The following is a 14,694-nucleotide window of genomic DNA, read 5'->3' as shown; positions in this document are numbered from 1 at the left end:
CACTTTCTTTTATGCTGCGGGTTGCTGCAACCCCGATGGCTTCGTTCCGGCATCCCGGGCTGGTTTCGTTGAGACAGTTGCCCGAGAAACACCTGTAAGGCCGTCACGCTAGCCCAGGTCGTCTTCGTAAATGCTCTTTCTCAGTGTAGGCCGATTTTTAGGGCTCAGGAGCAAAACAGTGTCGACTCAAGAGTTAGGCATGGATAACTGCAGATCACTTACATTTGTCGGCGATCATGCGGTACGTGTCTAAACGTAACTTTACATTGGAAATTATTTAAATGACTCGTTGCGGAAGGAGGAGTTGCCGGGAGGGCAGCTGGATGCTCGGGAGCAGCAGCCGGCTGCACAATGGCCTGGGACGGGCGGGCAGGCAGTTGGCCATTGTAAAGGAGAGCGGGAAGCGCCGAGTGTGGTCAGGATGCAGTTCTGGTGGTGCAGAGCCCGTCTGGAATGGGCTTTGCCCGCACGGTGAACGGATCGCCATCACAGCAGCCTTCTGTCCTCTGTCCCATAGTCTGAGAAAGAATAGGCCAGCGAGTGGGACAAACTCTTGCATCAGAGGAGTCCCGAAAAGGGTGCATGGAAGAAGTGTTTTGCAGTTCCCTCCCACTATCTTGCTTCCTCTTAAATACATAAATTTTAAAAAGAAAGGAACCTGTTAAGTGTTTTGGCTGTTGCGGAGCTTGGTTTTTTTAACTGATGAGTAGCATTACTTCCAATGTATCATTGCCCCTGGATTTTTTCCACTGTGTAACATTGTGTAGCTTTGATGTGCACTCTCTAAATACAGTATGATTATTTCAAATAAAGAGACATCTTGACAGATTAAATCGCTGGTGGCCCTTCAGTTTGTCTTTTTGGAACAATAAGGGAGAAGAGGGAGGTGACAGAGTCACTATAGTTGTTCCTCGAACTGGTGACCAACTGTCTGGATTACTTAGTGGTAAGAAGCAAAACTAATTTCAGTGATGGATGTTGATGTTTTTCAGGACATGTTTTCCTGTTCTTTGTAAAGATAGAAATGTACCAGATTACCTTGTACAAATGTTAAATGCAAATATTTTAGAATGAGTAATAGAAGCAGAGGAAATGTTGTTACTCATGGGACATGGTGCTTCAGAATTTCTCTCTGGAGTAATCGTTGATTAAAATACAATATACTTCCAAGTGTCCTTTATCTCTCAACTTTAACTTTGTTTTGTCAAGAGAGGAGAAAGGATATTATAACAACTGCATTCAGTGATACTCATGGTGCTGCATTCAGTGTCTCCCACCAGTTTGAAAAGCAGAGTGCAAACTTGCATGAGTTCTGTATGATTTCAGTTGTTTTTAAAACAGTGGAAAAATGGGCTATAAACATTAGATGAAGGTATGTAGATTGTTGTTAAATAATAAAAATATCAGCTTGTGATATTTTCTGCCTTCAAATAAATGTTTTGAGAATTTATTTGTTTTAAATACGTTTTTAAAGTTATGAAGTCTGGTATAGCAGAGTATTCTTTATAATGACAGCAAAAACTTTATGCTTGGATTTTTTTTTTTTTTAATATTTGCTGAAATGTTTAATTAGCCTTCTGTGCTCAGTCTCTTTACCCAACATGCTGTGCGACATTATGGGAAACAGGTAATGAAAATGGCCCGTGTCTTGAATGTCTCCAGCTGGCAAACCAGTAATCAATCACGCATTTAAGCGTACAGTTTCCAGCCTGATTGGTTTATTTTGAAACTATTTGACATCAAAAGAAAACTGTGTGACTCTTTTGCCGGCAAAAATATACAGCTGTTTAATGAGGCAGTGTCACAGGCAAAAAAAGATGCTGATGGGGAACTTCAGTCAATTTAATTTGTTGTCACTTTTAATCACTGATTCTGATGTGGAAAGAAAAAAGCAAGCAAAAGGGAAAAAACACCCCTTGCCTTTGCAAAGGCTCTCCTCCCGCTGTAGGTTCCGCTGGCTCCCCTTGGTGAGGCGATGGGCGGTGCAGGAGGTTGGGCTGGTGCATGGTGGCATTTTTGTATTGTTCTTTTTGCAGCTTAGGAGCTGTATCACAGAAAATAATATGTAATGGTGTGTGTATTCAAGTGTGTGTTGTCGGATTCGCCAAAGGAGAGGCAGTAACACCAGTGCAGTGGTTTCAACACTGTTCTTATTTTGCCTTCCTTTGTGACCAGTTGGAATTCATCTTATGTAAGATTATGCATTTTTCAAGCATTCATGAAATGAATTAGGAGGTACACGCCTGGGCAATGCTAGAGAGAATTAGAGCTCAGTACTTTATTTGGTGCCTTTTCCTTTCCAGCAGAGGAGCGGCAGCTATGATCTTATATCTGATGCCTTTGTTGCTTTGATAGTTATTCTGTTGTTGTCAGATGTGTGTTCTTAGGGTTGCCTGGCGTATACACTTTTTGTCGCTGGCATGACTGACAGTACAAAGTGTTTGGTTCAAGACATTTTCTCTCTAACTAGAGAAAGAGGCATTCTTAGAGCACTGTTTTGTGCCACAGATTTTGGCAAGCATAAATACGCTCTGCTCTGGCTACGTGGTTGCAGAGAAGGGTTGCTATTACTCTGATTGGAACATCTCAGTTCCAGGTTGTTCACACAAAGGTTCCATATCTTTTATCTCCAGGTGTAAGGCCTCATGATTTGGTTGCACTTAGGTTATTACATGACATGACACTACGTTAGCCAGTTTGTAAAGCACAGCGGGGCAGGTTTGTGGAGTAAGACAGGGCTGAATACACAACACCTGCGCTGTATGTGTTGGGGTAGGAGGGTACATCGGACTAGTAGTTAAGTCTTGTGGACTGAATGCACATAATATATCTTAATGCACTGTAAGGTAACCACTTACTAATCTCCTTCCCTCTTTCTTCCACCTCAGGAGTATTTTTGCTACTTTGTAGTTGCAGCCATCTTTAAAAATAGCTATAGAGGTGATGATCTAAAGGTGACTAAATTAGTTTTTCTTTTATAGATAAGAACAAATAACAGCACCTGTGATAAGTGAGCATTAGCAACAGGAAAGCAAGGAAGTTTAACCCTAGTGATCTAAACGTCACTTCTGTTTGTTTCTGCCAATGTAATGGAAACATCTGATCAGGTTGCTTACAGCTGGATGACATGGCAGAGGGCAGCAGTCACCCGCTTGTATGCCTTTAAAATCGCCAACGGTTTAGCTGTGCAGAACAGCCACTGGTTTCATTCTGCTGTCTTGGTTTGTGCGTGCGATCTCCAAGTAGCTGCCCAGAACTGGACAAGGGCACATAGAGGCAGATGGCTGTTGAGCTTGTGTTTGCTGTATGCGAACAGAATGGAGTGCTTTTGACCCCTGGTGCTTGGAGGGACGGGGATGGTTTGTGACTCCTACCTCGCCGTCTGTAATACCATGGGGGGTCACGAGCCAGTAACTTGACAGGAATCTGGGGCTATGAGAACGAACCTGGTTTTCTGTACCAGACTGAGCCAAACTTACGGTTTGTGCAGAGCTGGATAAATTTTTAACCCAAAACTAAAATACGGGTTGTGGGTGTAAAGGGAAGGGAATTGTGGGAGGTGAAGATAATTATAGCCACTTTCTGTACGTATAAAGACTGTTAATTTACCTCCTTAAGAGAATAGGATGAAAAAATAGCAGAAATATCTGTATGGTATGCCTGAAGAGGGCTTGGGAAAGAAAAATAGCACAGTGCTAAGGTACTTTTGTAACTCAGCTTTTACATATTGATATGGTTCCTTTTGAAAATTATGATCTTTTCTAGCAATAGGGGTGAATGGCCAGTGTGGTTTTCTGTATTTATTTCCTACAGTTGTTCAAAAGGCTTATTTTTTTTTTTCTGTGTTGGAAATACTGGAACCTGGAAAGAAAATCTAGGTATGACTTGCATAACTAGTATTACCTAACTGAAACTTAAAATTGTGTAGCATTTGAGGTTGGAAGGCACCTCTGAACATCTGTAATCCAGCTACCCACTCTCTTCCCCCAAACAGGGTCAGCTGGAGCAGTTTGTTCAGGGCTGTGTCCAGTCAGGTTTGGGGGTGGAGTCAGGTTTGGGGGATGGAGATTCCACACCCTCACTGGGCAGCCTGTTTCCAGGGGTTTGTTTTGTTCAAGGTTTAAGTAGAATTTCCTGTATTTCAGTGTGCGCCTCCAGTCCTGTCACTGATGCCTCTGAGAAGAGTTTGGCTGTGTCGTCTTTACTCCCTCCCATCAGATATTTATATGCGTTGATTAGATCTCCCTGAGCCTTCTTGAGAAGCAGCTGAGGACCTTAGCCTGCGTGTGTTTGCTCAGTATAAATGCTAGGTCTAATCAAATCAGTGCCAGTCTGTTAGTAACTCACCTTCACAGAAAGCTGGAAGAGTAGATGTTAAGGCAGCACTTCTAAGCTTAAAGAAAGCATATGAGGTTTCTGATGAGTTATTCATACTACCTTCATACGAAAATAATTAGTGCACCGTTTCCTCAACTTGCAAATGATGAACTGTGGCATGTTGTTTGACAGGGTAGCATTTACAGAGTATATGAGATGAGCAGGTTGTCCCACCCGTGCTCTTTTTGTTCTCCTCAAAAGCTAATTCTGATTATACTAAATCACCAAAGAATTTGAAGTTCCTTATTTCACATCTTTTATGCAGATCTCTTCCTACATTTGAAGCATGTTGTAGCCAATAGGCGTGCTCTCAGTATTTGGGAAGCGATCAGTGCTGTTCCCGAGATTCACTTCTGGTGTTCATTCTTTCAGTTTTTCTTTCCTGATTTAGAGCTATCAAACTTTTGTACGTAGCCATGGTGCCTTTTAGTAACAGAAGTACTGTAAAGCTGTTTGATAGACCAGGTGATTAGACTTTGGGATAGGCGAGTGTGAAAACTACCATGTTTTGAAATTATGAAAACCTAATTTCCATACAGCATTGTGTGGGCTTAAGCATTTTTCTCAAGGAAAAGGAACTAAATCTCCAAAGAAGAGTCTGTTTCCGCTTTCAGTAGCATCCTTGTTTCCCAGACTGGAGTATAACTGGTTTATTTTTTAATCTGAGATGGGAGCGCACTTTGTATTCTGCAGAGGATTAAGACACTTCAGGATGTTAGCAGCAAAGGGTTAAAAAAGGAATTTCACTCAGTACCAGTTAGCTTGAGTAACTGTATTCCAGTGTTTTGAGTCCTGTCTCATTTCTTATTCCTTCTGTTTATAGTGTTCAGATGCATTTCTCTGTGATAGATTGTTAGATGTTTAAATCACCTGGTTTTTCTCTTGTTTTAGCCTCAAGGAATAGGTTCACCTAGTGTCTACCACGCTGTTATAGTGATCTTCTTGGAGTTTTTTGCTTGGGGACTCCTGACAGCGCCCACTCTGGTGGTAAGTGGTAAGCTTCTTCTCGCTGTATGGGAGATGGGGCAATTACTGCAAAGGCACTGAACATTTTCTGAATTAAATTAAAATTATATATCATTGAGCTGCTCATTGTGCAAGTGAAAAATTTTGTATTTTTACATGGAATCAGGGGGTTTAAATTATTTCATTAAAGCTGTGTAATGATGCAGCATAGCTGTTTATGTGCAAGTCTGCTAACACTCAAGCTTACATGTAAATATTTTCTGACTTGAAACCAGTAAGATAGCAATGAAATTATCTTTCCTTTCAAGATGCTACAAAAAGTTGGCATGTTACAAATGTAAGGACAAAAATACACTTGAAATTTGGTAAAATTATGCAAGCATGTGTGTGTAGATAGGGAGATCTTTGCTGACCTGGCTGTGCTTTAAACGGAAGCTTCAGAGCACAGACCCTGTTACACCAGTCAAAGCTTCCTTATGATTAGCGAGACAGTCTACCAACATGTTCGTACCAACTTATTTTCTAATGTAGTTGGTTGCTTTCCATTTGGATTTCATCTTTGAGAGTGACACATGCTTACAAATTAAAAGGAGCAAAGGCTTAAAGATCTCCAAGCAAACTCCACCTAAAATGCAGTCTTGGTGCAGCTCTGTAAGCTGATGTTAACCATGAACAGTCTTTTGGATATAAACTGCCTGTAGGTCACGGGATGGAATCCATCTCACCTAACACAAGTCAGACTGAGAGAGGTGCCTATTTTAACCTGCGTATCTAGGCTCTGGCCCCCGAACTGAGAGGCTCTTCAGAACGATAATGTCTCTCCTCTCTCTTCCCAGCCCTCTACGGATGACACAGTAACATATGGAGAGCTTGGTCAGAGACCATTTATTAGGTTCTCTGTGGTCTATTTAGATTTCAGACACTGAAGTTGGATGACATGAATCCTTCCCAAAGTGTTGACAGAACTGAGGCCTCTATCAAGTAAAGCTAAAATCTCAAAGTACCTTCCATGTGAATTAAAGATTAAACAGATTATTTGTGGTGTGTCTTTTTTTTCCTTCTCTATATTCTATGAAAATATAAAACTACTGTGGGTGTGCCACTGTAGAAGTTGAATGCATCATAAGCAATATTTACAGTTAATATTGTCTAAATGACAGTATTCATATTTCTTGTTCAGGTTTTGCATGAAACCTTCCCAAAACATACATTTCTAATGAATGGTCTAATTCAAGGAGTAAAGGTAAGGTGACAAAACTTAATCACAAATACAATTTAAAGTGGTGGGAGGAATACAGAAATGTCTGCCAATTGAAATGTTCAAGAGGTTTTTCAATATAGCTTTCACTGTATAAATAAAACGGGAATAAATTATTGCTAAAAAAGCAAATAAGCATCATTTTACTTCTAGTAAGATATTGCCTGGTCTGCACCTGCTGTTTGGGTTCAGCAAATAAAAAGGTAATTGATTAACCCCAAACGACACACATGGTGTTAGAATTTGAGAATTTTTTACATGGAGCTTGTTGCTCCAGTAGGATATTTTCAATTACTTACGTTTATGTGAATTCTAAATATATAAAACTATAAAACACAGGTCATAAAACTGCTAGTATGACTGGATCATCTGCATTTTGAATTTTGTATAGCTCTGAGGTAATAAATCTCAAATTTTACATAACCAGACATGGAGTAGAAGATCAGTAATGCTTGACCATATGGCCTTTGATGCATTGCACTGTAATCATCAACTTTAATAAAAATAGAGCCCAGCCTGCTATCGGACTGTGGTGTATGGTCAGCTACCCCGATTCTAACCACTTAGTTCTAACTTAAAATGTTTTGTTTCATTTAGGGCTTATTATCGTTCCTCAGTGCCCCACTCATAGGTGCCCTGTCTGATGTGTGGGGACGGAAGTCCTTCTTGCTGCTAACAGTATTTTTCACCTGTGCACCAATACCACTAATGAAGATCAGCCCATGGTTAGTAAATTCTTTCACGCTAGATTTGCCGTTTCTTGTCAAGGTTGCTATACAATGCTTATGTTTCTGGCATTGTTGATAAGATATTGTTTGTACTCCATGGAAGGTGGAGGCTTTTGTATTACTTTGGTGCAAAGTTGGGAGAACGGAGTCAAACTGAAGTAGCTGCCATGAGGCCAAACGCCTTGGTCAGAATTTTAAGAGCTGCTGGTTTTGATCTCAGTGCCATAGGCCCCGCTTCCTACTTCAGCACATTTGCAAAAGATACTAGAATGCTGTCCAGTAAACTCTGCAGGTCTTCATTGTGGCCATATTGCTCAAATACTAACCAACTATGCAGAAATGAAAACCTTACCTAATGCTAGCTAGTGCATGAAGTAACCCTTTGTCACCTAAAATGTTGCTGCAATTTTATACTTTCGTTTCTCAAGTTTTAAAATCCACCAGCTTTCACGCTGTGTGCAAGTTAGTAAGCTCTTAACTGGCACGTACATTCCCAGGTAGTGCATGAGTCAGAACTCTCAGTGTTGTTGGACTGCCTGCGTGCCGTACCTGAGGGTGTAGCTGAAATAAGACAGACTGCACTGACGCAGGGCAGAGCCAGCTGTTCGGGTAGCTCCGTGAGCCTTTTCAGTTTTCTCTCTGGTCACACGGATTGTTCATGGATTCTTCATCCCTTTTCTGGGAAGTAGCTTGTTTCTAAGTGTCGATTAATGTTTCAAATGACAAGTCCTAGTGTCTACAGCGTAAGGATAAGGCTAATGTTGAGACCTCTCAATGACCAGATTCTCAAAATACTGAAGTTCCTAGTTTGCTTTGGGTCATAAGCATCCAGTCAAAGTTGGTCTAACACCTCGTTTCCTAGAAGTACTTAACCGCAGCAGCTTTTTGTAGATGTTACAAAATTATGCTGTTTACCTTTGTACTTGGTGTGCTAAGGGGGAATTACACAACTGTATCGAGACACATTCACATTGGCTTTATCCAAGTTTATCTTAGTATTTGTCAGGAAAAGTTGGACAAGATGATTTACCGTTGAACTGTACTTGGATTGTAAATAGAGAATTTTTGTTTCTATTTAGCTGTTCTAATTTTTTTATAATGTTCTTAGGTGGTACTTCGCTGTTATCTCTGTGTCTGGAGTTTTTGCAGTGACGTTTTCTGTGGTTTTTGCGTATGTAGCAGACATAACCCAAGAACATGAAAGAAGCATGGCTTATGGTTTGGTATGTATCTTTTTGGCTCTGTTCCTGTGGTATTCAGTACTAAACACTTCCGTAGGTAAAGCTTTTCAAAATTGTATTTTTGTTTCTTCTCTGGCAAGTTGATTTTAGTTTGGAGTCGTGTTTTCCTGTTTAATTGTTCTTGTCATCCAGTCCTGTCTCTCTTCAGTATTCTGCTTCTAACTTAAACAAAATGTGACTGTGTTAAAAGCTGTCTTAACAGTTATTATCAGTGTTAATGATGTAATTTGAGGGGCTTTAGTTATTTCTCCGTTGTTTCTCACACTAATCCTACTCTGTCATCTTTTCAAAAATCTGACCTTTTGTTCCTGGATAATTTTGGAACTGGCGTTGTATGGTATCTTGATGACTCCTGCTCATGTCTCCAATCACACTGCTGTGCTTCAGAACAAATGTAGCTGAGTAACTTGTCTGTCTTAAGGTCTTACAACTCGCCTCCATTTGCCCATTATCTCCCGATAACCTGCCAGATCTCAGGAGCCCTCACAGCCCTGTCTATTATGGATTAGCAGAATTATTTGTTGCGTTCAAGTTACAGAATCCATGATCATATTCAGCAGGAAGAGCCGAAAGCAATGGATATAGAACTAAATAGTTTCCTTCTGACTGTACACATCAGGAATTGAGAAATGTTGAGAAAGTTCCTTCAGTTCTAAAGTTAACATCTTTCACAACAAGGCCAGCTGGTTAATTGAAAACTACTTTCTGAAGGTCCGTTGTACCGAGTTGGATTAACCAGCATATTAGATTTAATATGCCCTTGATACACATGATTTTTTTAACAGGCATTGCATATTTCACTAATATGAAGACTAAATACAGCTCATCACTTCCCAGAGATATCAGCAGACTGTATAGTTAATTAAACCTAAATCTGTCAGTACATGCAAGAGTGCTGTGAGCCTCACATTGCTGTCTAGTTATCCAAAAAAAAAAATTCTTTTTCTTGAAAAATGTTGGCTGTCTGAAATACACAGCTGCTACCACATAGTCACAGGAAAAAGGTTACTTTTAATCACTACCTGATTAAAACGGTTAGGCTTCTGAAAATGAGGAAAAGTGGGTAATAATACTGTTGACTTATATCATTGAAATCTTACTAGCTGTTATTTCTTCTAGGTTTCAGCAACTTTCGCAGCAAGTTTAGTTACCAGCCCTGCTATTGGTGCCTACCTTGGTCGAGTCTACGGAGACAGCTTGGTTGTGGTCCTGGCTACAGCAATAGCCTTGCTAGACATTTGTTTTATTCTTGTTGCTGTACCAGAATCGCTGCCAGAGAAGATGAGGCCAGCATCCTGGGGAGCACCCATTTCGTGGGAACAGGCTGACCCTTTTGCAGTAAGCTATTTAAATATGGAATATTTTGCTATTTGTACACGTAGAGCTTTTGAGACAGGGAAGAGACTGAATTTACTATGTTTCAAGCTTGAAGAACAAAGCCCATATTTTTTCAAGTTTAATCTTGCATTGCTGCTAATACTTTTGCTGATGATCGTGCTAAACTAAAAATGCAGGGAATGTTTTGGTGGTACCACCTAATAGCTTCATTAATTGACATGCTTTCCAGATTCTGGCTAGGTATGCTTTTCTGAATATGAAGATTAAATGTTTTATAATACTTTTTTCTTGCCGTAGTCACTGAAGAAAGTCGGCCAGGACTCAATTGTGCTGCTAATCTGCATAACAGTCTTTCTTTCCTACCTCCCAGAGGCAGGTCAATATTCCAGCTTCTTCCTGTACCTCAGACAGGTAACTTAACGTTTTGATATGGATTTGAATAAAAGTGAATTTATAGGAAAGTTTTCACTATTGCTGAATTAATATAGAAAGTATGGATAACTAGTATAATTTAAAAGCTTCCAGCAGCTGATTTAAGTCCTCTTGCTGTTCTGTTTTTGTCTCTTTAGAGGGACAAAAAGAGAGGAGAGAGGTGAATGACAAATAAAACAATTTCTCGTATTTTGTAATGATTGGCATTATTCTTGGACTAGGAGGCTCACTGTGTTAAACTGGGGGGGGGGGGTGTTTTGGGGGTTTTTTTTGAGGGAACCATTTACTTGTTTTCTATTAATGCCCCTTTATTTTTGTATACTTGCTTGATTTAATGAAAAAAAAAAACAACTTTTTTCCGAAGTTAGGGAGGAGTTGAATAATACCACTCTTCTGCATTGTGTGTTCCCCCACTGATGTTTGTGACATTATGATACACGGTTTACGGTTAATAATCAAATTGCCTTTTTTTAATATAGATAATGGGATTTTCATCTGAAAGTGTTGCAGCATTTATAGCAGTCCTTGGGATTCTTTCCATTATTGCACAGGTGAGTTACTGCTGTGTATTGCATTGGTTTGGTAACTTTGAAAGAGCTAAGCACTGTGGAGAACTTCGTAACACTGCGGTTCCAGAAATGTGACTCACCTTTTCTGTAGCTGTTTTTCTAAGTCTCTAACAATTGATTAACACTCTAACTTAGATGAAAAAACAGCTTGCCAACCAGGGTTTGGTTCATTAGTATCCAAAGTGTATTGTGTTGGGAAAACTAAATCCTTTGTGCATCAAAGAAGGGGTGAGGGTTTGTTCATATTACTTGCTAAGTGATTGCTAATTTTTTTTTGTAGAGGCTCCTGAATACTTGGCAAATACTGCTTTTGGAGAATTTTACTTGGCTTTTTAAAATTAATTAATTTATTTGCATGTATTTAACATTTAGAATAAAATGTTTTGAGGCTTTTTGTTGCTTTTTAAAATTTATTAATTTATCTGCATATATTTAGCATTTAGAATAAAATGTTATTTTTCTTTTTTTCTTTTTTTTTTTTTTTTTGACTTTTTTGCCCCCTCTCTGTCAGACAATAGTTTTGAGTTTACTTATGCGGTCCATTGGAAATAAAAATACCATCCTGCTGGGCCTAGGATTTCAAATACTACAACTTGCGTGGTATGGCTTTGGATCAGAACCATGGTATGTAAATTTCGTTTTAATATCTGAATGATACAGTATTTTTCTGCATTTTATCCTTTATCCCAAGGAGACGCTTAAGTGTGTGTACATGTGTATATATACACACATATCTATGCTCCAAATGCAGAGCGCTGTCCATGCAGAGCAGTCACTTTGAGTCTGTATGTTTTGCAGGATGATGTGGGCAGCTGGAGCTGTTGCAGCCATGTCCAGTATTACTTTCCCAGCTGTAAGCGCACTGGTTTCACGAACTGCTGATGCTGACCAGCAGGGTAGGTTTTGTCCTAATACTTTGAGTTCTGGTCAAAGAATACTGTGAAGACAGACATGTCAGGGCGTAGTAATAGTGCTGGTCAGTCGGCTGACTGAATCTTGGCACCTGAGCATAGGTCACAAAATGTTAAAATCCAAGTTACTTGGCAGTTTTAATACACGCATAGCAAGTCCTTCTGGCACAGAGGGAAAACATTCAACAGGTCCCAACAGTAGCAAAATATTTAGCAAACTTAATATGCTGCTTATTTTCCTCACTTTTGACAGAATTTTGCTTAGCTGTCCAGGTTGCATACAGTGCTTTCTCTCCCGTGCGAGACACTGATAGCAAGGTTAGTGTGTATATATGCTGGTCTCTGAATGAGCATAGCATGGGAAGTACTACTCTGTGCCTATAGGGAGATGGAAAAAAACCTTGAATATACTACAGTGACAATTCCTAGTGCCACACCATTTAGAGCTGCTTTCCTGCTTGCATCAGTTTGAAGGTGGAGTAAAGTCTTACTGATCTGTTCATAATCCGTTAAAAGTAGTTAATTACACATGTATAATTATTGTATGTATTAGAGATACTACATCTCTATTAGAGATACTACATCTCTATATATGTATATAGAGATAGATAATAGCGTATTTTACTTTTCCCAGGTGTTGTTCAAGGGATGATAACAGGAATTCGAGGACTGTGTAATGGTTTGGGACCAGCACTTTATGGTTTTATATTCTATATATTTCATGTTGAACTGAATGAACTCCCCATGCCTGAATCACCATCAGGAGGTAGTGTGGTCACACAGTACCATTTACAACAGGTATTCTTCTTTTACTTATTAATTCCAAAAAAAGAAATTGGGAAGGGATCATGTGCCCACCAGTTCTTGAGTATGATGCTGTATTACCTTTTGTTATGCTAACTGTAAATGAAGCATGTAAAAAGAGGTTTTGAAATCACTCTTGGGGAGGGTTGTTGATCTGTTTGTTTGTTTTTAACTAGATGGTGTGGTTTAGTTTAACTTTCAAAGAGATACAACTGATAGTTACTAAAAGACAACTGATGACCCTTGTAAAGAGAATAGATTGAGGGAAGGATGGACTAGTAACTACAGCATCTCACGCTTCTCTTGTCTCCCTGACATTGTATTTACCTTTCACATGTTGCACGTTTTTGTTTTGTTGTCCTTTAGTCTTTTAACCAAGCTCTCTGTATTTTTTTAGTTCCTAATAGATATTACTTTGTTGAGGAAACTCAGCAGCAAGAACTTGCACTAGAAAAGGAAGTTGGCACACATTTATAAGAAGAACCGTATGCTCCCTCTCCCAAGTCTTAGGATGTAACATTCTTTTCACGTTTCTTCTAAAAGACTCCACATGGGGACAAATGCTGTATTGGCTAGTGTAGCAAGGAAAAGTTCTTCCCACTCTTGAAATTTATGTAATTAGCAAGTGTAGTCTGTTAACATGTGTCTAAAGGTTCATTAATACTTTGTGGTGTTACTGTTGTTGTTTTCAGAATTCTATAATTCCTGGACCCCCATTCTTATTTGGAGCATGCTCTGTGCTGTTGGCACTACTTGTTGCCTTGTTTATTCCTGAACACACGAACCTAAATGTACGATCCAGCAACTGGAAGAAACACTGTGGCAGCCATGGCCATCCCCACAGTCCACAAGCTCCTGGTGAAGCTAAAGAACCATTATTGCAAGATACAAATGTATGACAAAAATCCAGGAAGATCTTTTAGACTTTTTGTTTTTTCCATCAGCAGTTTGGGATACACATTCCAATTCCATCAAAAATGTAATTTCTTAAGGTAATCTTAAGAAGTATCTTTCTGCATGAAATTTGTAGGAATTTAAAAAAAAAAAAAAGGAAGTTTCTCCAAAGATGTTGCCATTGAATTAATAATTTGCTTTTAAAAACAAACTGTTACATACTTGTCTCTTGCCATGAAATACTGTTACTACTAAACTTTACACTCTAGTTCAGAGACAAAAAAAAATAGAGTCAAGGCATGAGCATGTGTCCTTCTGTTTCCTTAAGGTGGTGAGCTTTAATTCTAGTCATGCTAAGTCTCAATGAGACATACTAGCATCCACGTGGACCCATTCATTTTAATGTCATAAAATCTTGGGTCAGATGATTCAAAGCCTTAATGTAAATGTACTCAAGTAGGGAGAAGGTGAATTGGTATCATTTATTTTAAAAGTCATATGGCAGGTTTTTTTTAAGTTTGTACTAATATAAAAATCACATGAGCACGCTTGCTGAACAGTAAAAGTTATTTTTATGTAAGTGCATTTACTCTTTCTAATTTTTGAATAAACGGTAGTATCAAACACTTGTTTAAATATTAAGTGGGTGTTTTGAGCCTACAAATTTTAATATTGGCTCTAAAACTCTGCTTTCCTAAGTACCGTTTATTATACCACTATATTTCTGATGTTTGCGTAATCATAAAGGACCTCAAAACTTGAATACACAGACTGAAATATAAGCTGATAGCCTTGAATATGTCCGTGTGCTATATAGTGGCCTTTGAGGACTGTCACAGTAACCCTTTTGCATTACAGAGCTAATGTTTTAGTCCTAAATTTTCAGGACCCTTAGTACAGAAGAGAGCTTTATACAATTACTGATGTGAATTTCTCTAAAAGTGTATATTTTTGTGTCCAGTTGTATTATTTAAGTGTTCCTTTGTATAAATTTATGTATAAAGTATTGTATAGGTTTAAAATGTTTTCATCTTGTGGTTATTGCTTAATGCTTTTTTACCTTTGAACATTCACCATGGTTGACCAAGAGCAGGAAAAAAAAAAATGTAAATATACTGTTAATAAAGTTGAATATTTTAATGAATTTTTAAATACTTGTTAATGTGTCTTAAAACC

The 14,694-nt window shown here is 38.9% G+C and overlaps 1 protein-coding gene across 1 annotated transcript; it reads left to right on the top strand.

The window, feature by feature from the left end:
- The first annotated feature begins 5,232 nt into the window (after nucleotides 1-5,232).
- On the top strand, nucleotides 5,233-14,662 carry HIAT1 (hippocampus abundant transcript 1). Its single transcript, XM_009579789.1, has 11 exons — nucleotides 5,233-5,364; nucleotides 6,524-6,586; nucleotides 7,199-7,326; nucleotides 8,438-8,552; nucleotides 9,690-9,908; nucleotides 10,206-10,319; nucleotides 10,820-10,891; nucleotides 11,421-11,533; nucleotides 11,708-11,805; nucleotides 12,455-12,618; nucleotides 13,317-14,662. Exons 2-11 carry the CDS (start codon nucleotides 6,560-6,562, stop codon nucleotides 13,521-13,523), a joined length of 1,257 nt encoding a protein of 418 aa, XP_009578084.1. The 5' UTR covers nucleotides 5,233-5,364; nucleotides 6,524-6,559; the 3' UTR covers nucleotides 13,524-14,662.
- The last annotated feature ends 32 nt before the right edge of the window (nucleotides 14,663-14,694 follow it).

The sequence above is a fragment of the Fulmarus glacialis genome, unplaced genomic scaffold (assembly GCF_000690835.1).
Source record: "Fulmarus glacialis isolate BGI_N327 unplaced genomic scaffold, ASM69083v1 scaffold15716, whole genome shotgun sequence".
Lineage (NCBI taxonomy): Eukaryota > Metazoa > Chordata > Aves > Procellariiformes > Procellariidae > Fulmarus > Fulmarus glacialis.
The sequence above is the reverse complement of the archived record's forward strand: the minus strand, read 5'-3'. Positions and strand labels throughout refer to the sequence as shown.